At 40.6% G+C, this 21461-nt stretch overlaps 1 protein-coding gene and 1 pseudogene across 8 annotated transcripts in view; one reads left to right on the forward strand and one right to left on the reverse strand.

Annotated features, from left to right (window-relative positions):
• Positions 1–20925, reverse strand: part of GNE (glucosamine (UDP-N-acetyl)-2-epimerase/N-acetylmannosamine kinase) — a 52192-nt gene extending 31267 nt beyond the window's left edge. Inside the window, exons 1-3 of one of the 7 annotated variants that reach the window (XM_080671337.1) lie at positions 20789–20925; positions 6188–6393; positions 606–1057 (exon numbers count right to left, since the gene is read on the reverse strand). In XM_080671337.1, coding sequence (XP_080527463.1) covers positions 606–1057; positions 6188–6393; positions 20789–20839 — 709 coding nt within the window. In that variant the 5' untranslated portion in view covers positions 20840–20925. Of the gene's footprint in view, positions 1–605; positions 1058–6187; positions 6394–12228; positions 12426–20788 lie in introns of those variants that run through there. The other 6 variants (XM_080671339.1, XM_080671338.1, XM_080671340.1 and 3 more) reach the window with 6 other exon arrangements.
• LOC308249557 (zinc finger protein 42 homolog) lies at positions 4886–5852 on the forward strand (annotated as a pseudogene). Its single transcript has one exon. The product of its transcript is annotated as a zinc finger protein 42 homolog (transcript).
• Positions 20926–21461: the final 536 nt, after the last annotated feature.

Raw genomic sequence — 21461 nt, forward strand, 5'->3', positions numbered from 1 at the left:
ATAATCATCATCATAATCCTTTTTCATAAGTACTTATGGTTTACTAACTGCTTTCAACATTCATTATCTCATATGAGTATTCCAACAATCATGTAACAAAAACATTAGAAATAAAAATAACACATTTTTCATTGTACTAAAAAACAAAATAAAGGAAAACAAAAATAAAAACACCCATAATGCTACTAACCAAAAATAAATATTATAAGTGACTTGGTGTACATACTTTCTTGAACTTTCCATTATGTTACTGTTTTCATAAAAATGGCATATTATACATAACTTTTGTAGCTTGCTTCCCCCCCCCCCTTTTGCTATGTCAGGATCTATCTCTGTAACTAAATATTCACCCATCACATTATATCTAATGGATTAAAAGCATTCCATTGTATAAACATATCATAGATTCAATCCATTAAGCCTATTTTACAGAAAAGGTGAGTCTCGAGAGGTGAAGTCATATCATAGAGTAAGATCTATGAACTAAAACCTTAGCCTTCTGATTGCTAATGGAATATTCCATCCATGATAGTTTCTGGAAGGGCTAAAACATACCCAATACTGACAAATACAACCATTAAGACCGAATAAAGTCTGATACATACCTAACCACATGCGAATGATGCTCATGTAGTCTTTGTTCTTGGCACAGAGAAGTTTGTCATAGGAAGGACAGCCTGCCAGAAGGATGCGATCATGGTCCTCACACATGGATATCAGGTGTTGCTCTGCGCTTCGGGTGCAGCACACATGATAGTGAGCCAGTTTTGTTATGGCATGTCTAATGGAATCGTCAATGGTCCCACTGACTTCCCCGCCTTCAATGTGAAGGATTCGGATGTTCATCAAGGCAGCAGATGTTGCCAGTGCCAGGGCATCAAACCTGTCTCCATGGACAATCATGATATCAGGCTTCAGGCGATTAAGGACATCTGGTAGCTTCACTAGGGCCAGGCCTACTGACTCAACCATAGCTGCCTCATCTTCCCCTCTAACAATCGTGTGTAGCCTGGTGTTAATGTCAAAGTCATCTTGTTCAATCATGCGGTATGTATTTCTGAAGCAAGAGAGAAATAAAGACAAAAACATGAGAAAAGCTATCTAAAATCAACTCTGAAGGGAGAAATATTTTATAAAATTTCCTTGTTAAATAAATTGAAGTATAACTTACAAAAAAATTAAAAACGAACCATAAATGCATACATCACTTGATTAATTTTTCTACCTGCATTACCCTGTAGCCACCACCCAGATTAAGACATAACCATCCAGCATCTTGGAATCTCATTTGTGCCCCTCTCAGTGAGTACCTGGAGGGTAAACTATCTGAGGGAGAATTTTTTTTATTAGGAAAAAAGAGACCAAAATTTACACTGGTCATGACATTTTCTTTTTTTTCTTCTATATTTATAAATTTTTAAAAACAAATATGCTACTTAATAGGAAAAAATGTTACTTATAAAAGCAAAGCTCATTTAAAAAATATAGTAGGGAACCAGGACACCAGACATATCACAATACCAATTTCTGAATGATGGAAATTATCACTTGAATTTTCCTTGAATGGTACTATTAATGCATTATAGTTCTGATTGGAGTAAAAATGTAAGTTTCACAGCATTAAATTGGCTGTGAAATGCAGTTTCAGTTTGTTTCAGGCTTCAGTAACAACAGTAATTCTCAATGCCTTAAGGTTTCCTGTCTGTTATGATAAGATTCTAAAAGATATGGCTTTTTTTTTCAAATATATAATACATTTATTATTTAAAAATTGGAAAATACTAAAAATTATCATTCATAAACCTACAGTGTTATCATTTTGATTTTCTTTCTAGCCATTTTATGCATAATATTTTAATCTGGTTGAGATTACATACAATTTTGTAATCTACTTAATTCATGTAATACTAATTTTCTCAGATCATGACGGCTTCTTTACATACATCATTGTACATTATATGGACATGTAGTACTCATTTCATAGATTCCTTTGGATTTTCCTATACAAGCTATGTTGCCTGTAAATAAAGACAATCTTTATGTCTTTATATATCTTGCTTTATTATACTGGCTGTTATATCTAGTACAATTGAAGAGAAGTGGTGAAAGTGGAAGTCCTTACCTTGTTCCCAATTTTAGGAGGAAAGCATAAATTTTATGTTAGCTGTAGGTTTTTCACAGGTGCCTTTTATCCATTCTATCCAAGCTTACAAGTTTTTATCATAACTAGCTGTTTAATTTCATCAAATATTTTTTAATATGTACTGATATGATTATTTGGGTTTTCCCCTTTATTCTGTTGAGATGTGAATTATAATAACTGATTTTCAGATGTTAAAATTTCTGAGATAAGTCCACTTGGTGGTAATGTATTATCAGTTTGCCACTTCATCTAAATTGATTGTCAATTTTCTTAGCCTAATATTCCCCTTTTATTCTTTTTTTTTTAATTCTCTTTTTTAAATCTTTATTGTTGGAAGTATTACATATGTTCCCTCTTTTATTCTTTTAAAGGCTGTAATACTTTGAAAGAAATATCTTTCGACTGTTAATTTTCTCTATTGTTTAATCTATTTTTATATTTCATTGATTTCCACTCTATTATTTCCTTCTTGTTTACTACAGTGGAAACAGATTGTTGACTCTAAACTTGTCTTCTTTTTAGTATAGTATTTAAAGCTATAAATTTCCCTGTAAGCACTGCTTCATTCACAACCACAGATTTCGTATATTGTAATATTTATTATACAGTTCAAAATATTTTCTTTTTTTAACATAAATTTTTAATTTTTGGTAACCCTCACCCGAGGATATTTTTCCACTGATTTTTAGAAGAGAGAGGAAGGGAGGGGGAGAGACAGAGAGAAAGAGACATTGATTGGTTGCCTCCCGCATGCGCCCTGACCAGGGCCGGGGATCGAGCCTGCATTCAAAGTACGTGCCCTTGACCAGAATCGAACCGGAACCCTTCAGTCCCCAGGGCTGACGCTCTATCTACTGAGCCAAACTGGCTAGGGCCAAAATATTTTCTAATTTCCCTTAGGATTTCTTATTTAGCCCATGGCTTAAAACTCATAAATAAAACAACCAATTAAAACATGGGCTAAAGATCTTAAAAGACCCTTCACCAAAGATGTTATAAAGATGGCAAAAAAAAAAAAACCATATGAAAAGATGCTTCACAGCTTATGTCATCAGGAAAATGCAAATTAAAACAATGAGATACCACTACACACCTATTATATTAGCCAAAATCCAGAACACTGATACCACCAAATGCTGATGAGGAATTTGAGCAACAGAAACTCTCATTCGTTGTTGAGGGAAAACAAAATGATACAGCCACTATGGAAGACAGCTTGGCAGTTTCTTACAAAACTAAATGTACTCTAGTCATACAATCCAGCAATTGTGCTCCTCTGTTGACCCAAAGAAGCGGAAAACTTATGTCCACAATCCACCCAAAAAGCTGCAATACAGATGTTTATAGTAATATTCTTCAGCGCTAAAAAGAAATTACTATCAAGCTATTAAAATACATGAAGGAAACTTAAATGCATATTGCTAAATGAAAGAAGCCAATCTGAAAAGGCTACATATTGTATGATTCCAATTATATGACATCCTGGAAAAAGGCAAATCTATGGAGATGGTAAAGAAAAAGTCAGTGGTTTCCTGGGGTGAGGGTAAAGAAGGGTGGATATGTAGAGCAGATTTTTAAGGCAGTGAAACAACTCTGTATGATACTGTAACAATGGGTTCATGTCATTACAGATTTGTCCAAACCCACATAATTTATACCACCAAATTGAACCCTAACGTGGGTTTTCTTAGGCAGAGTTTCATATTTTTAAAAGCTATGAAATTTTGAGCTGTCCATAAATTTCTTCTCTAAGTTCTTGGAGAAAATTGCTAAATTGGTTTTTGGAGGCAGGTTTTTATTTATTTGTTTTTGCTATTGTTATTATCTAGTTTTTAAAGAACAGTCTGATAAAAAAACAATTTTACTTTAACACAAGCTGTTTTCACATTTAGTATTGTATTTTTGACCATCTCTGGAGACTGCATTAATATTTTCATGCCACAAGGGTGCACTAACTGCTACTTTATTACATATAACAAAATGAATGTTCACCTTTGGTTTATATACTCTGCTCCTTCAAAGATTTCCCAATTTTCATTTTTCATATTTCACCTCTGATCAACAACAAACCTAATGTCATCAAAATAAATATCAATGGTAATGGTAATATAACATTTTACTTTGCCTAGTAAATAAGATTTTTTAAATCTTGTTCCATATCTACTACTTTATATGCTGTTGATCTATATACCAGTTTTAATATCGAATTACCATTAGAACTCACAAAACATATAACATGGAATCACATTATTATATCACACAATATATAAGTGCCATTTCTCCTTAATATAACAAATAATAATATTAATAGCTATTTATCAAGCATCCATTAAGCAGCATCATTGTGGTGAATTCTCTATATCACTATCTCCATTCTTCACAATAACCTACATCAGAGGTTTTCATTTTATAATTGAGGAATCTGAGGCTCAGAGATGCTAAGCTACTTCTCTAAGGCCACGTAAAAACTAAGTGGTAGAGATTTTAAATGCTGTTGGGAGCACAAGTACCTTCCTCCTCGTCTTTGCTCTGAAAGGAAATGGAATAGGAAGTAGAGTGAGTGACACAATATCAAGGGACAACTGTACTAAGTGCTGGGACCTGTGAAAAGGACAGAAGAGGACCTTGCTCTCATATTCTGACAGTCTGCAGGTGCCTGCTGAAGACTTACCCAGATCACTGCTACCTGGAAATGGTTGATATACCCTGGTGCAAACCTTGGAGGAGGAATCACAGGACAGCATGGAGCAGCAACTGAACACAAGGACAAAGACTCATGGACCAAGGGCAGAAGGGCCCTCGGTGGGAATAAGCCAAATCCAGCCACACCAGAGCGAGCCCAGCAGGAGCCCCTCATCATGATGAGGGCCTTGTGGGATGAAGATGGGGACCACGAGATTAGCTATCAGGTTGATGAAGAGGATCCCTTCTCTGACTGTTACATAGAGTGCATCATACGAGGAGAGTTTTCCAAACCCACCCTGGAAGAGGACATATTTAAGTCCTTCAACTTCCTGAGAGGAGGGTCAGAGCAAGAGTTTTCTCAACAGGTTTTTGATGATGCAGACTCACTTTCTGAATGTTCCTTGCATTACATGGAAAAAGAAGCAAAACAAAAATTTCCTCAACAGAATGTTGGAGAGAAATCACTTGTTGAGCATTCTGAGCACATGACAGGCAAGAAGCCTCCTCCTGGAGAAACATCCAACACTAGGCCTGGTAGATCCTACCCGAATTGTAGAATTTTCTAGAAATAAGCCAAGAAAAAATAGAGAATGTGATGCTCCAGAAAAATTTGTCCTCAGAGTGGATGCGCAAGAGAGTTGAAGACGAAAAATTCTCTGAGAAAGCATCTCCACCTCGTTCATGCCCCTGCAACCACATGTGTACGGAATGTGGGAAAGCATTTCCTGAGAGCTCCAAACTAAAAAGACATTTTATGGTTCATACTGGAGGAGGCCTCTTCAGTGCACTATTAAAGGGTGCGGAAAACACTTTTCTCTGGCCTTCAACACGCATATACATGTGCACATCCACACCGGGGAGAGGGCTTTTGTGTGTTCCTATGAAGGCTGGCTGTCACAGGAGCTTTGTCCAGTCAAATAACCTGAAATCTCACATCTTAACTCATGCAAGACAAAAAATAATCAATAAAAAGAAGATGGGAAAACAATCTTTAAACAGGGGAAGCATTTTAACAAAAGAGTGATTGGGGACAAATATGCCTCATTGATTATTTCAGGAAAGAATATTTGAATCAATGTTGCAACCCTATAAGGCATATTTTTAAATGTTACTAAGATGCTCCTATTAATTGTGATACCATTCTAAGAACATTGTGTACAAAATGACAATGTGCTTCCAACAGGAAGGTCAGTAAAAAACTTATTTCAAAAGAGTGAAACAGAACAAAATGAAACAAAAAAACCTAAGTGGTAGAACTAGGATTTAAAGCTAGATCCACATTGTAGTTCCTGGATCCAAGCTCTCTCCAGTACACAATGTTGCAATGAAGAGTATCATAAGAAAATGCTTTCATCTTACCCATAGTCATCGATCAGGTGAGAGCCAAGCACCACCACATCCAGGTCAAAGAACTCAGGTTCCGTTTTAATGCCAAACATGATCGGTGCAAGTTTAGAATAATCAGCACGGTTGCAAGTAGCAACACAAACCCGCAGCTTCCGATTATTCCCATTCTTCTCCATGACTTGATTTTTTCTTTTTGAAAGGTTCTTAAAATAGAGTTCCTAAAGTTACAAAAATAAAAACGATTTATGATCAGAATGAAAGGTCCTAGATATAAACAGAATTTTACGATTGTAAGTCCTTATCCACCGTTTAGTATGTTGATTTTTAACCTTTTTCCCACCGTACTGTGTGTGACACAGCCACTGATATATCCAGAGTTATGAAATTCCAGCTGACTAATTACAACTCCACCCCTTTCTCTCACAATTAAGAAAATATACTGGAAAACACCTGGCCTGAGTGGCTCAGTTGGTTGAGCGTCATCCTGTGCACCATGCACCAAAAGATTGCCAGTCAATTCCCTGTCAGGGCACATATCTGGGTTGGGAGCTCCATCAGATCCCCAGTCAGGGGGCATACAGAAGGCAACCAACAATGTTTCTCTTTCTTTATCTCTCTCTCTCTTTCCCTCTAAGCATGTCCTCAGGTGAGGATTAAAAGAAAAGAAAAAATACTGGAATGCAATTAAAAAAGAATGACATAAATCAAATATTTAAAAGGCAAGCAAACATCAGCTCTTTATTAGTTAAAATTACTTGCCATACCTCACAATCCCAACATACCAGACTATTGCAAAACTTTGAGAATTATTGATCTAGTTCAACTCTTTCACTAACAAAAAGGAAAACACAGGTTTTGAGAGGGAAATTACTTCCCCAAGATTTAGTATCACATCTTATAAGGGACTAGAGGCCCGGTGCACAACATTCATGCACTGGGGGAGGGTCCCTCAGCCCGGCCTGTGCCATTTCACAGTCTGGGACCCCTCAGGGGATGTCCAACTGCTGGCTTAGGTGCACTCCCCGTGGGGTCCTTAGCACTGCCGCATCTGCTGAGAGGTCCTTAGGGCTGCCACAGAGGCAGGAGAGGCTCCCGCCACCGCTGTGCTCACCAGCCGTGAGCCCGGCTTCTGGCTGAGCAGCCTTCACCCTATGGGAGCACACTGACCACCAGGGGGGCAGCTCCTGCATTGAGTGTCTGCCCCCTTGTGGTCAGTGTGCATCATAGAGATTGGTCATTTCGTGTTCAGTCAATTTGCATATTAGGGTTTTATTATATAGGATGATATCTATTCAACTTCAAACCATACACCCCCTGATATACAAAGCACTGTGATCAGTGCTGAGGAATAGAAAGATGAATAAGACAAAGATTAAAACACAACAACAAAAGAAAAAACAACACTACCTTTAAGGCCTCATTAGCACCTGTAGCCAGTGATTACAAACTTCACAACTCCAAATGCCACCAGAATTTCCTGTCCACAGACACCTTAAAGTCACTGTCACAAACCAAACTCATTTTCTTTCCTAAACTTGTTTCTCCTTCCTTGTTCTCTCACTCAGTTATGAGCCTTCCATTCATCCAAATGCTTTGATATACTTGTCTCCTCTGTTCGTCACAGTGTGCCTCCTAAGGCCCAATCAATTACACCTCCTGAATATCTTTCAAATCTCTCTCCTCTCCATCCCAATCCCTCATCTTAGGTCTGAACTATGGTAACAGCTATCAAAGTAGTTTGCCTGTCTCTAGCTTTGCCCTGCCTCCCACAGACTTTCCAAGTGATCTTTCTAAAGTTCATAAATCTGATCATCATGCTAACCAGGATACATCACCTATGGACAAAGCCCACATTTCTAATTTGGACCTAGCCCATCCTTCCATCCATTTCAAATGCTCTTACTCTGGGCTGAAGAGCCTGAAGTTCAGCCAGTGGGTCTCTGTATCTATGCTTTTCTAGATGCAAGTACCTCTCCCTAAAACTTCCTTTCCCTCTTGACTGAACACTTCCTCATACCTCAAAACAGCCTAAATGTCACTTCCTCTGGAAAGCTTTCGCATACACCTCATTCCTCCTCACCCCAGCCGTTTTAGTTGCTGCCTGCCTCCGAGCACTGTGGCCCTACCATACAGATACACCCTATCGATCTACTCTTCTGCCTTCCTGTCTCCCTACCACTTTATACCCTTCATTCAAAAAGTAAAAACCAGGGACAAGGGATAAAATTTCACTTCACAGATTGATCTCAATGTTTATCTTTCAGGAAGTGTACCAATGTTTAGAATTTGCACTTAGGAATCCAGAAAAGCTTGAGTAAAGATGCCAATAAAAAGGGAGCTACCTTTTAGATGCCTGGCCGGAGTGGCTCAGTGGTTGAGTGCTGACCTATGAACCAGGAGGTCACGGTTCAATTCCTGGCCAGGGCACATGCCCAGGTTGCGGGCTCAATCCCCAGTGGGGAGTGTGCAGGAGGCAGCTGATCAATGATTTTCTCTCATCATTAATGTTTCTATCTCCCTCTCCCTTCCTCTCTGAAACCAATAAAAAAAAAATTTTTTTTAAGGGAGCTCCCTTCAGATCAGGGTAAACTCTGAAATTCAGTGGAAATCCTATCAGTAGCCCTCTGTCATTGGTATCTCATTTCTCTTAGGCTAGAACTTCTGTGATCACACAAATTGCCCATCACTGGGCCATTCTGAATTTACAATCTCAGTAAAAGCTAATTCCACCTAATAGAAAGCATTTATAAGATAATGAGCATTCTGTCAAGAATTGTACAGCAAGTCCTCACTTAATATTGTCAATAGTTGCTGTGACTAAGTGAAACAAAACAATATTACCATGGGCCAGCAATTTTCAACTCATGGCACACATAAACTACTAAAATTCTGCGAAACAACAAAAAATATATTTTTTTTGCCCATTTGACAAAAAATTGGTATAATTTTTATTTACTCAGATATTTCAAGTTTTAAACATTCCTGCAACACACAAGTTGAAAATCACTGGCCTATGGCATCTCATTAACATTATAAGAAAACAATGCTGCCATATTAACAAGATCTAAGCACTGCCTTATAATTAAAGAGACAAACATATTTTTCTAAAACTGGTCGTCTTAGATGTTCTTATACATAATCCTTTTCCACTCATTACATTTAAGATGAGTACACTGTTGGTGATATTTACTTTGCTGGGTGAGGCAAAGCAAATCATTCATGGTTGGTCAATTTGTATTTATTTTAAAAGAACAGTAAACATCTGGCAACACTAAAATGCTTAGTATTTACCAGGTAACTCAGAGGTTATTCTACCAAAACTGAGAGTAAACTAGCTATATAAATAAATTATGAAAAATACAAAGTTACTTAGGCCAATCCGATAAGGTTTCTACAAGAAATGTCTAGCATATAAAGGGAATAGATAAGACTTGCAAATCTTATTTCTTGAATTACATTAATGTTTATTGTCTTTACCCAAACCCCTGGAAATTAACTTGTTTCAATAGCATCCTTGGGGCAAATTAATTAGGTTTCTATTGCCTGTAGCTGTATACAGTGTGTTCACTTAAGAATGATGGCTAAAGTAGAGCAATGCTCAGGTGTGCTTATATAGTGTGTTGCTGCAGAAATAATTGATTTTTAAGCCATACTATATTTTTAAAGTTAATTTGCACAAATACATTCATATCTATTTTGTCCAATGCAGAATTTAAAATTGAGGAATAAATAAGCTTGAAAATTTTAATCAAAGTGATTTCTTATATGCAGATGCTTGATTCTAGATTTTGAAATACTTGATGCACCTCCACATTTACCTTGGATTCTTTTGTGTGTTTTAAATTTATTGAGGTGATATTAGTCAACACGAACATATAGATTTCAGGTGTGTGTTTCTATGTTACAAAACCTGTATATTGCCCCGTGTGCCCACTATCTTGGAATCTTTTTTTTTTTTTAATATATTTTATTGATTTTTTACAGAGAGGAAGGGAGAGGAATAGAGAGATAGAAACATTGATGAGAGAGAAACATCAATCAGCTGCCTCCTGCACACCTACTGGGGATGTGCCCGCAACCAAGGTACATGCCCTTGACCAGAATCGAACCTGGGACCTTTCAGTCCGCAGGCTGACGCTCTATCCACTGAGCCAAACCGATTAGGGCTATCTTGGATTCTTATACTTTGGATTCATACAAAAGCCCATGATGGTTTTGTCTTGTGTGTAAATGTTATTTATTTAGCATAGACATTAAAGATAACGTCCTGGAAAAAAAAAAAGTTACTTAGGCCAAAACTTTTTTAAGGAAAGAAGTTAAATCTTAAAAAGAAAATAATAGGCCCTGGCCGGGTAGTTCACTTGGTTAGAGAATCATCCTGATACGACAAGGTTGCAAGTTCGATCCTCAGTGAGGGCACATACAAGAATCAACCAATGAATGTATAAGTGGAACGACAAATCCATGTTCCTCTCTCATTCAAATCAATCAATCAAACCTGGCATTCAGAACACTGCCCACATCCAGGGTTTGTCTTGTGTCTGTTCATTTCATAAACTTCCATGAGTGAGAACTTTCTGCCAAGAGAACATGATACTGTAGGAGCACCCCCACCCACCCAGGTTTCCCTTTCTGCGGTTTCAGTTACCTGGGACTATTAAATGGAAAATTCCAGAAATAAACAATTCTAAAATTTTAAATTTCACGATGTTCTCAGTAGGGTGATGAAACCTCACCTCACCCCTTTCTGTCCCAGCATGACGCATCCCTTTGTTCAGTATTGAATCCATGATATATGTGCTCCCCAACATTAGGCACTTAGTAGCAGTCTAGGTTATCTAATCGACTGTCACGGTATCACAATGCTCCTCTTCAAACAAACTTTATTTTACTTAATATTGGTCCCAAAGAGTAAGAGCAGTGATGCTGGCAGTACAAATATGCCAAAGAGAAGCAGTAAAGTGCTTCCTCTAAATGAAAACGTGAAAGTTCTCAACTCAATAAGAAGATATATACTGAGGTTGCTAAAATCTACAGTAAGAATGAATCTTCTATGGGTGAAGGGAAAAAAATTCGTGCTAGTTTTGCTGTCGCACTTCAAACTGCAAAAGTTAAAAGCACAGTGCGTAAGTGCTTAAATAGTTGAAGTCATTAAACGTCATAGATATGTATACATGGGGGAACAGGGTTCCATACTAACTGCTGGTTTCAGGCATCCACTGAGGATCTTGGAACCTGTCCCCCATGGATAAGGGGGGGACTACTCTTTCCTCAGTGCAGAAAGGATGAGACTCAGAAATAAAAAGGACAGGGCTATCTAAAAGTGTTCTGAACTTCAGAACCCTATTCCTGAGCTGTAATTCTGTTTGGCTTCTTCCAGAGCTGCTACAGTCCGGTTAATCAGTTGTCTATAATGCTAAGCTGTACCCCACCCCGCCTCTCTCTATCAGAGGAGCAAAGAATACTTTTTCGTGCTGTAACAAGTTTACAAGTGTGCTCAGGCGGGGTGTGCGTCTGTGCGTGCACGGGTGTGTGTAACAAAGCTTATCAAACTTCCAAGGAAGCCCAGACTCAGAATGTAGTCAGGGTTGGGCGCAGACCTTCCAAGACATCTTTTACTTCAACCTTTATACCCAGGGCAACTTGCCTATCAAGTAGCTCTCCGCCCTCTGATGTCGTTAACGGGGCATTATCTTTCAGGACTGCCCGTTTTCTTACTGGATAGCACTGCTCCGGGACAGTGGTGCCGGCCTCCCTCTCACCGCCCCCATCCCCAAACCACACACACAGCCTCCCGGACCGCTACTTGCCCGGGGCCGCACTGAACCTGCCTGCGTCAGCCGCCGCCAGGTGGGGCCTATAACGGGGACTAAAGATGGGCCCGGGCGTGTAGGCCCGCGGGAGAGGGGGCGAGCCCGGGCCGGTGTGGGCCGGAGAGTGGGGGAAGCGGTGCGAGGCCGCGGGCTGGGGACCGGAGGAGGAGGCCCTAGAAGCCAGGAGGATGCTCTTCCCGAGCCCGCGTCCCGCGTCCCCGGCGGATGCGTGGCTCTCACCAGTCGCTGGTCCGCGGCTCCCTCCCGCGCCGCCGCCGCCGCCGCCGCCGCCGCTGCCACGCCTCGAGGCGGAGAGCCAGAGACAGCGCCCGCCCGCAGGCTGTGCACAGCCCGCCGTCGGCTTCCGCAACGGGGCCCACGGGCCGCTGACGCGTCGCTGGACCCCAGCCCGCACCCCCCGCACACCCACCCCGACGCGAATCGGCGAGCGCGCCCTTACGTCACCTGAGAGCAATCCCGTGATTGGCTGGGCCCTTCTACGCCCCACCTCCTTCGCTAAAGATATCTGGGGAGGCGGGGCGGCCGCTGCCTTCCGTGGTCGTGGCCTTGTGGGAGCCGCCAGCCCCTGCTCTCGCCCCGCCGGCCACCCGAACGTCTGGGAATCCGAGTCCTCGCTCGGGTCGTTGTTTTGGCCTTCCAAGCCCTCAGTCATTCCACAGGCCGGGACCAAACCGTACTGTCGTGTAGCGGGTCCGGAACCCTGCCTGCTAGGAGGCTCTGATGGCAAATACTAGCCGATCGCATCGCGAGCTCCGCCTGGGCCTCGCCTGCAGCGACCTCCCTGCCCGTCGGGCCCACCGCGGCCCCAGGAGAACAAAGCTGTGGCAGAGACAGTGGTGGCAGAGCGCTCACACAGCTCCTGATGGGGCATTTTTAAGGATCCTGACTCACCATTGACAAGCTTTGAGTTGGTGATAACAAAACATTTTTAAAAATTCTTTTTTTCCAACCATTAAATGATTTACCACAAGTGAAACTACACAGTCTTAACAAACCATTGAAAGTTCAAACTTTTGCACCTTGATTTTTCTATTAATGCCGAAGCTGCCCTGCAGCTAGCTTGGAGCCACTAAAAGGTCACATCAGGCACAAAAAGACAAACATTAAGGGATGTTGTGCAAGAGAGTGTCATTGGCTTTCTTTTTCAAATGTCACTTTGAAATATCACTTTGGAAGGAGGCGTAACAAACGTGGTATCACTGATTGCATCTGATAGGGCTGGGAGGAGTCAGACTTCACTAAATTCCTATTTATAGTATCTTTTGTATTTTTGTAGTATATGCACATATCCGAATTAAAGGTAATAAAATTAATTGAAAAATAATGGTGGCAGAGAAACTCAGTTGAAGTGGATGGATATGAGATTTAGTTTGGAAATGGAATAGGTGAAAATTATGGATTAGATGTGAGGGATGACAGAAAAAGAAAAGGATGATCCAGGTATTTGGCATCAGTATTTGAGTGAATGGTGCCATTTACCAAGATTCAAAAAGCTAGGAGTGTGACCAGGTGTGGGGAGTTAACAGTAGTTTTAATTTGGGATATGTTATGTTGGAGATACCTATAAGATGGCCACATGAAGCTACCAAACAGGCAATAAGATATACGAATCTGAACACAGATCCACCAGTCCAGATGATGTATAAATTTCCTATTGTTGTTGTAACAAAGTTAGTGGCTTGAAACAACACAATTGTTTATCTTATGGTTCTGGGACTTAGGAGTCTGAAATGGGTTTCACAGGGCTAAAATCAAGGTAGCAGTGTGGACATCACATACACAAAAATTGTAACTATGTGTGGAGATGGAGATGAACTAGACTTATTGTGGTGGCCATTTAGCAATATACAGGGTGGGGCAAAAGTAGGGTTATAGTTTTATGTGTGGAAAATAATACAATAAACAATAAATAATGAATACAGGAATAAACTGTTTCATGTACTCACAACTGTTTGTAAACCTACTTTTGCCCATCCTGTATACATATATTGAGTCATTATGTTGTACACCAAAAACAGATGTAATGTATGCCAAATATATCTCTTTTTTTCTTTTTCTTTACTTTTCTTTCTTTTTTTTTTTTTTTTAAAGAAAAAAGGAATCAGTAGGTCTGCCTTTCTAGGCTGCAGGGGGAAAATCTGTTTCCTTACCTTTTGCAGTTTTTAGAGGCTGCCCACATTCCTTGACTTGTGGCTCCTCTGACCTGCTTTCCCTTGCCACATCTCTGACACCCCTGCTTCCCTTGTTCACAAAAAAAGGACCCTTATGATTACAATGGGTCCACTCAGGTAGTTCAGAATAATCTTCCCTCAAAATCCTAATTTGATCACATCTGGGAAGTCTCTTCTGCTACATAAGGAAACATATTCACAGGTTCTGAGGATTAGGATGTAGACATCTTTGGGAGGGTATTATTTTGCCTACCACAAGTGGTATTAAAAGTTCCCAGGAGATGTTCAAGAGGGGAATATAATTTTTTAAAATGTCTTATTGATTTTAGAGAGAGGAAGAGTGAGGGAGGGAGAGAAACATGGATCTGCTGTCTTCTGCATGCCCCCTACCAGGGTGGAGCCTGAAACCCGGGCATGTGACCTGACCAGAAATGGATCTGGTGACCTCTCTGTTCATGGGACAGTGCTCAATCAACTGAATCACAACGGCCAGGGCTGGGCATATTACTTTTTTTTTTTTTAATATATTTTATTGATTTTTTACAGAGAAGAAGGGAGAGGGACAGAGAGTTAGAAACATTGATGAGAGAGAAACATCGATCAGCTGCCTCCTGCACACTCCGTACCAGGTATGTGCCTGCAACCAAGGTACATGCCCTTGACCAGAATCGAACCCGGGACCCTTGAGTCTGCAGGCCGACCTGACGCTCTATCCACTGAGCCAAACCAGTTAGGGCAGGGCATATTACTTTTAAAGTTACATGCCATACCAGCAAATACCCAGAACAGAATGTCACTTTTTTTCTCTTGAAGTTAAGAAAAATTAATTTTAAAAACAGTGTTGATGTTCAGTTTTTTTAAAATCTGGATGTTTATTAAATGAATGTGTTTAGTTTATAAAAATTTTAATTGTACATTTAAGCTGTGCATGTTTTTGTACGCATATTATAAGTACAATATGTTTTTTAAACATTGTTTCAGATTATAACTAGGAACATAAATACTTTTTTTTTTAATATATTTTATTGATATTTCACAGAGAGGAAGGGAGAGGGATAGAGAGCTAGAAACATCGATGAGAGAGAAACATCGATCAGCTGCCTCCTGCACACCTCCACTGAGGATGTGCCCGCAACCAAGGTACATGCCCTTGACCAGAATCGAACCCGGGACCTTTCAGTCCGCAGGCCGACGCTCTATCCACTGAGCCAAACCGGTTTCGGCATAAATACTTTTGATAATAGGTAATACAACCCTGGCCAGGTGGCTCAGTGTGTGGGAGCGTCATCCATATACCAAAAGGTTGCAGGTTCCATTCCCGGTCAGGGCACACATCCAGGTTTCCAGTTCCATCCTCAGTAGGGGCTTGCAGAGAAGGCAACAATGAATGTTTCTCGTTCACAGCAATGTTTCTCTCTCTCCCCCTTCCTCTCTCTCTAAAAAACAATGAAAACTGCCTGGCCAGTTTTCTCAGTGGTTAGAGTGTCAGCCGGTGAACCAAAGGGTCGAAAGTTCAATCCTGGCCCCCCATCAGGGTGGGTGCAGGAGGCAGAGGGTGGATCTCTCTCTCTCTCTCTCTCTCTCTCTCTCTCTTTCTCTCTCTCTCTCTCTCTCTCTCTCTCTCTCCCCCCCCCCTTCTCCTCCCCTTCCTCCTCCTTCCTTTCTACTCTCTCTAAAAATCAATGAGGAAAATATCCTCTGGTGAGGATAGATAGATAGATAGATAGATAGATAGATACTCATAACAAGAAGAGAAGCCTTTTTTGAAATTTGTATTTCAGGACCATTAATCACTGTTCATATCCCCAATTACTAATCAGTTTATCACATCAGCCAATCAGCTTTTTAGAGGACCTGTGGTGGTGAGCTGTACCTGTGTTAGCTTTCCCAATTATAGAACAATAGTACAAATAAATGCAATGGCTGTGTAAAGTATTGCCCTTTTATTGGGATTTTTAAATGTATTTTATGGGCTATGCAAGTATTATATTTTAAACCAGTAAATACTTGTATTACTTATCTACCTGCTAAGGAAATGAGGTAAGCCAGAGTGTCCAGTCACCCCTGACTAATAGGAGTTCAGGAAGTTTAATTGGCCCAGCAATTCCAGCAGAACAGGAAAAGTGTTAAAAAGGAGTTTGCCTTTAACTTTGGCTCTGTTATAAAATGTTGGATCAACTAAATTATGTTCTAAAATAACTGCTCATTAAAGAGTTACGTGGGGAGGAAAGAACAAAGTGGGGCGGGGGAGGAGTTATGTAGGAAGTATGCTCTTTCGGACTTCAAAGGATCAGGCTGAGATCAACAGCATTCAGTACCAACAATAAGCCTTTGGGAAAAGTTCATGCCTTCTCACAGAGGCCAGGAGCCAGCCAAGGTACTGGTCCAGGACTCCTGGAGCTGATAAATAGTCAATTAGTATTTGGCGTACAGCTAACAGTGAAGATGGGGTCCCACATGCCTTTCCTTTGGAGTACTGAAGTGGGCTTGATACCTCTGTGAATGCTTAAGACACATCCAAAGATACATAATTAATAACTGTAAGTCCAAAGCATGAACAAAAGGCCTCCACCTCTCTCTTCTCATGTCTTCATTCCCCTCCTCTGGAATGAATCTAATTCAACCTTTCACATCATTTCTGTTGTTCTTCCCTACCTTGCTTCCTGTCCCTAAATGTGGCCAGTCCCTTACGATTACACCTCTGCTTCTGGTCCTCTACATACACCATCATTTGGAATGTCTTTCAATCTCAAGTCTTCCATTTTGACTTCTGTGTAGATACTTCCTTGGTTGCATACTCATTCTGGTTCTGGGTCCATCATTTCAATTGCCTGCTAGACATTTCCTCACCTCATACTCAATATATAAAATTTAGCTTGGTGTTTTTCCTCTTGACTTCCCCATTTCTCTTAATGGTATCCCTTGCCACTTTCATTCAGACTCAAAATCATGGAGTCATATTGTAATATTCTCTCCTCCTCTCTCTCTCTCGGTCTCTCTTTCTCTAACTTTTAACATTCAGTCTCTCAAATTCTTCAAAATGTGTTTTGTGGGAGTTTTTTTTTTTTTTTGGCATCTACTCTTCCCTCCCATTTCTAACATCACCACCTTAGTTCATTCAGATCTTCATCTTCTTATTTCTTTAATTCTGAGATGTCTATATTTTCGAGATTTTATATACCTAAACTCAAGATTTATTTTTAATCATTGACACATTTAATGTAGCATTTTTTCTTGTAACTAAGCAAATATGGCATCTCAGACCTAGATTACTGTGCTTCACCTTGCTCTTCCAGCCTGCATTCCCTGCTTCTCTAATCTGTCCTGCACACTACTGCCTGATTAATCTACTTAAAAGCCTGCCTTCACTAAGTCATTGCTTTGCCTAAGAAAAACTTCCATGTCTCCCCATTCCCTGCTGAGTAAAGTATGCCTAGGGTGTCAACTTTGGCATTGAAAGTCTCCAACAATCATGCCCTGACCTCTTCCCGGCCTTACCAACATTACTCCCCTACCCAGGACCTTCTGCCCTGTACAGATCGCTGTCCTCTGTTGATGTCATTCCCCACAATTAGAAGGCTATTCCTCCAGCTGCTTACACCTTACTCAGACTATCTCTGTTGTGAAGTTAACTCTGTTAGGTATACTTGTCTCCCTGATATATCCTTATCCTTGAATCATGACTTATTTAAGAAATACAGTCTCATAAGCATTGAGTCAAATGAGGAGATCACAACTCTTATCAAAGAGTCATTTCCATCCCCATTCTTTTCCCTCTGGCTAGTCCAGTTCACTTGCATTCAACTTCCCCCATCTCCCCTCCTCTAGCACTGAAGCTAATGATCATAGTAGTACAACAAGGTTGCTTATCTTTATAGTGAATCAAGTGTAAGAGAGCATGATGAGTTGAGGAACAAAGAGAAATTTAGTGGTGTTATAAGATAGATGTGTGGAGGCAGAAAGCAACTGGACATGCAGCTAAGATGTGGGGTAAGGCCAGGTCAGTGAGGGCCCTGAGTGATGTCATGCTAAGGAGGTCAGACTTTCTCCTCACTAGAATTGGGAGATTTTTTTAATCATGAGAGTCACATGGTCAAATTTGCTTCATTAGAATTGTGGAAGATGAGTTGGGAAGAGGAGGAAGGACTAGAAGAAGGGAGGCCAGTTAGGAATAATATTTCAGGACCTGAATTAAGGTGATGGACATGGAAATGAAAAGTGAGTGAGTGAGTGAGTGAGTGAGTGAGTGAGTGAGTGGACAGAATCAAAAGAATGTGGAGAAAGAATGGACAGAACTTGATGGCAGAAGGGATGGTGCTGGAAGAGAATGACTGATGTTTCTACTTCAAAAAACTGGGTGACTGGCAATGCTCTCATCTGAAAGAAAGGAGAAGCCGGTGCGGATGGGCTAGAGGAGCCTAGAAGGTGAGCTTTGATGAGGACATACTGAATTTGCAGCACCTAAAGGACATTTTCATAAGATCGAGGGCCTGGAGAAAGATATGTGATCAGGCATAATTCATCCCCCAAACTTTATATCTATTTGGAAATCCATTGTTACTTCTAGCCCAAGGCACCCAACTGCATTTCTTGTCCTACCTGTCCCACCAGCTTTTCTAGGCCCCTGACTCCCGGTCTGTTACACATTTACTCTTGGCCAGTTCAGAGCTCTTTTTATAACACTTTACACAAAGCGGTTACCTCAGTCTCAGACAGTTGGACTCTCAGACACGATCACACTGACGTTTACAGGATGTGAAGTTCTGCGGAAACCCCGGGGAAGCCAGTTATTGTGCTTTGTGACTGACACTCGGTGGTGCTTTCCTGGGCACGTGCCCTCTTTGCCAGCTCACTTTTTCCAACTGTCCAGTCTTTCCTACGCTCTAGCTTCTCTTCTCTTAGCCCCTTCTTTACACTTCTGGCCACTGTCTCATTCTCGAAACTTCCTTTTTCCTGGGTTTCCATGACACCTCCTGATTTTCCATCTACCGCAAATCTCTCTATACTTCCTCAAACATCTCCTTAAAAATGAATGTTTCCTAGGATTCCCTACTTAGCCTTTCTTTCCTCTCATTTTAGGAAACATCTAGTGTGACCGCATCCACCTGCATGGCTTACCACAACCACTGAAATTTGTTTCTAAATCTGAATCTCTAGCCCAGTCTTCTCTGTCCAAACGCAAACATCCAACTCCTTTGCGGGCACGTCACGTGGATGTGTTGCCCAGGCCCTCCAGTCAGCTCGCTAAAATGAAGTTTTTTTCTTCTCCATAAACTTGGGCTTTCTCCATTCTAAGTCTCAGTGAATGGCATTATCATCCACCTCTAACCTGGGAGGAATCCTGACCTCTCCATCTTTATCTCCCAAATCAGTCTGTCATGAAATCCTATCAACTTTAGATTTTAAATGAGCATTTTCCTAGAAGAGAACATGGTGTGATTGAAGGGAACAAGAAGGGGGCGAGAATAACATGAAAAGGGGAGGACGAGCCTGACAGGAGGAAAGTTTTGCTGAGGAATATTGAAAAATATCAAGTGGGAGGGCACCTCGGAACAGACCTTAAAGGCGATACACAGTATTTCAGAGTTGATGTGGTCATAGAACCACCAAATATCAGCAGGTGGGTGAAATGGTCATTTCAAGGCACATTTTTAAAAAGTCAGCCACTTGAAAAATGGAAGTCAGAGCAAATATTACCCTTGTAACTAGAAACAACCATTTCTTAGATTTTATTGAAGACATGCGGAAAAAACTAAGAAGTTCAAACTAGAAGTTCAGAAAATCTGACCTTGAATTTAAATGTAAGTGCAAATGCTACTAAAAAATAAAAATAAATTCTCATTGAAGGAGGCAAATTGAAATTAGGCTTAACAGTATAGCTAGAAGTAGACTATATTGAAAATAATTGCAAGAATGATATTTGATTGAAAAGTGCTTATAAGCCTTTCCTTAACTATAGATCTATAAATTGAATATATACATATATATATATATATTTAACCACCAAATTGAAATGTGATGATGATTTCCTAAAACATCTGCATTTCCACATTTCAACAAAAATTTAGGCTAAATAAATGACATTATAATAGAGCACACTATCTGACATACTGATAAGCACGGTAATTTCCATTTTATTTGGAGATTCGGATACTGTATAACGCAGAGTAAGTGCGCTCCCCTCCCTAACGTGGTTAGCTAGTAGTTGAACAACTGGAGAAAAAGCACAAACCAGGCAGCTCCACGTACCATGTTTCAAAAGCAAAGGCGCAGGTAAAAAGAGTTGCAGCAAACTTTCCTTTTTGGAAATAAATGACATTTGTGAAGCAGAAGGCTCAAAAGAGCAGATCCACTCCTTGGACGACAGCATGAGGACCGCAAGGGAGAGTTCGCTTTCAGCTTTCGGCTTAGAAATGCTAGGAGACCGTGAGTTTCTCACAGCAACCCAGAAACAAATAGGAACCATAAAATGACCAGCATGAGTTAGCAGTGATGATGGATGTGATCGGTGTAGAACCAACGCGTCCCTCTTCTCCCTGGCAATGCCCCCCTTTGTTTCCGACTGCAGTTTCCATGGTAAAGCTCTCCCCAACAGCTGAGCTACTTACGTGAGGCCCTGGAAAGCACAGCTCCTGGTAAGAATACACACCGATTTCCATGCCGCAGCACAAGCGCTGTACGCAGGGTTGTTTGAGTCGAGGAGCAGGGCAGCTGTTTGTTCTGTTGGTTTAGCTGCAACAGAGCAGTCATTAACAAGCCTCTGATTCCCCGACTGAATCCTGAGCCCCGCCTCTCTGAAAAGGAAGGAAAAATGTGTGGCTCTGAATTCTTCCTGTCTTCCTGGACAGTAGCTTGCCAGGAAGAGGACACTGAGTGTCTGAGTGGAACTTCCCTGTTTCTGATATTTCTCCCGGATGATTTTATTTTCCACTAGAAAAATTAGTTTCTTCTGAGTTTCATGAAGACAGAAACAAAAATCTACATTCAAAGTCTCAATAGTCTTTTCACGTTGTTTTCACACATGACCCATTCAAAATATTTATTAATATACCATCTTGAGCCGAAAAGTAAAATAAAGACTTTAAACTAGGGATTCAAGTTTCCTTAAAAGTCACAGACCTCGACATATTGAAAACCCTTAGTTTCATGAGATTGAAGGGGAAAAAATTAATATTGCTGCATTTTTATCTAAGCTACATTAAAAGAAAACTGTTTCTACATTTTATAAAGGGTGTACCTTGCACTTTGGTGCTCAGGGGACCTCCCATGACCAGATTGGTG

Source organism: Plecotus auritus (assembly GCF_963455305.1).
Source record: "Plecotus auritus genome assembly, chromosome: 5".
NCBI lineage: Eukaryota > Metazoa > Chordata > Mammalia > Chiroptera > Vespertilionidae > Plecotus > Plecotus auritus.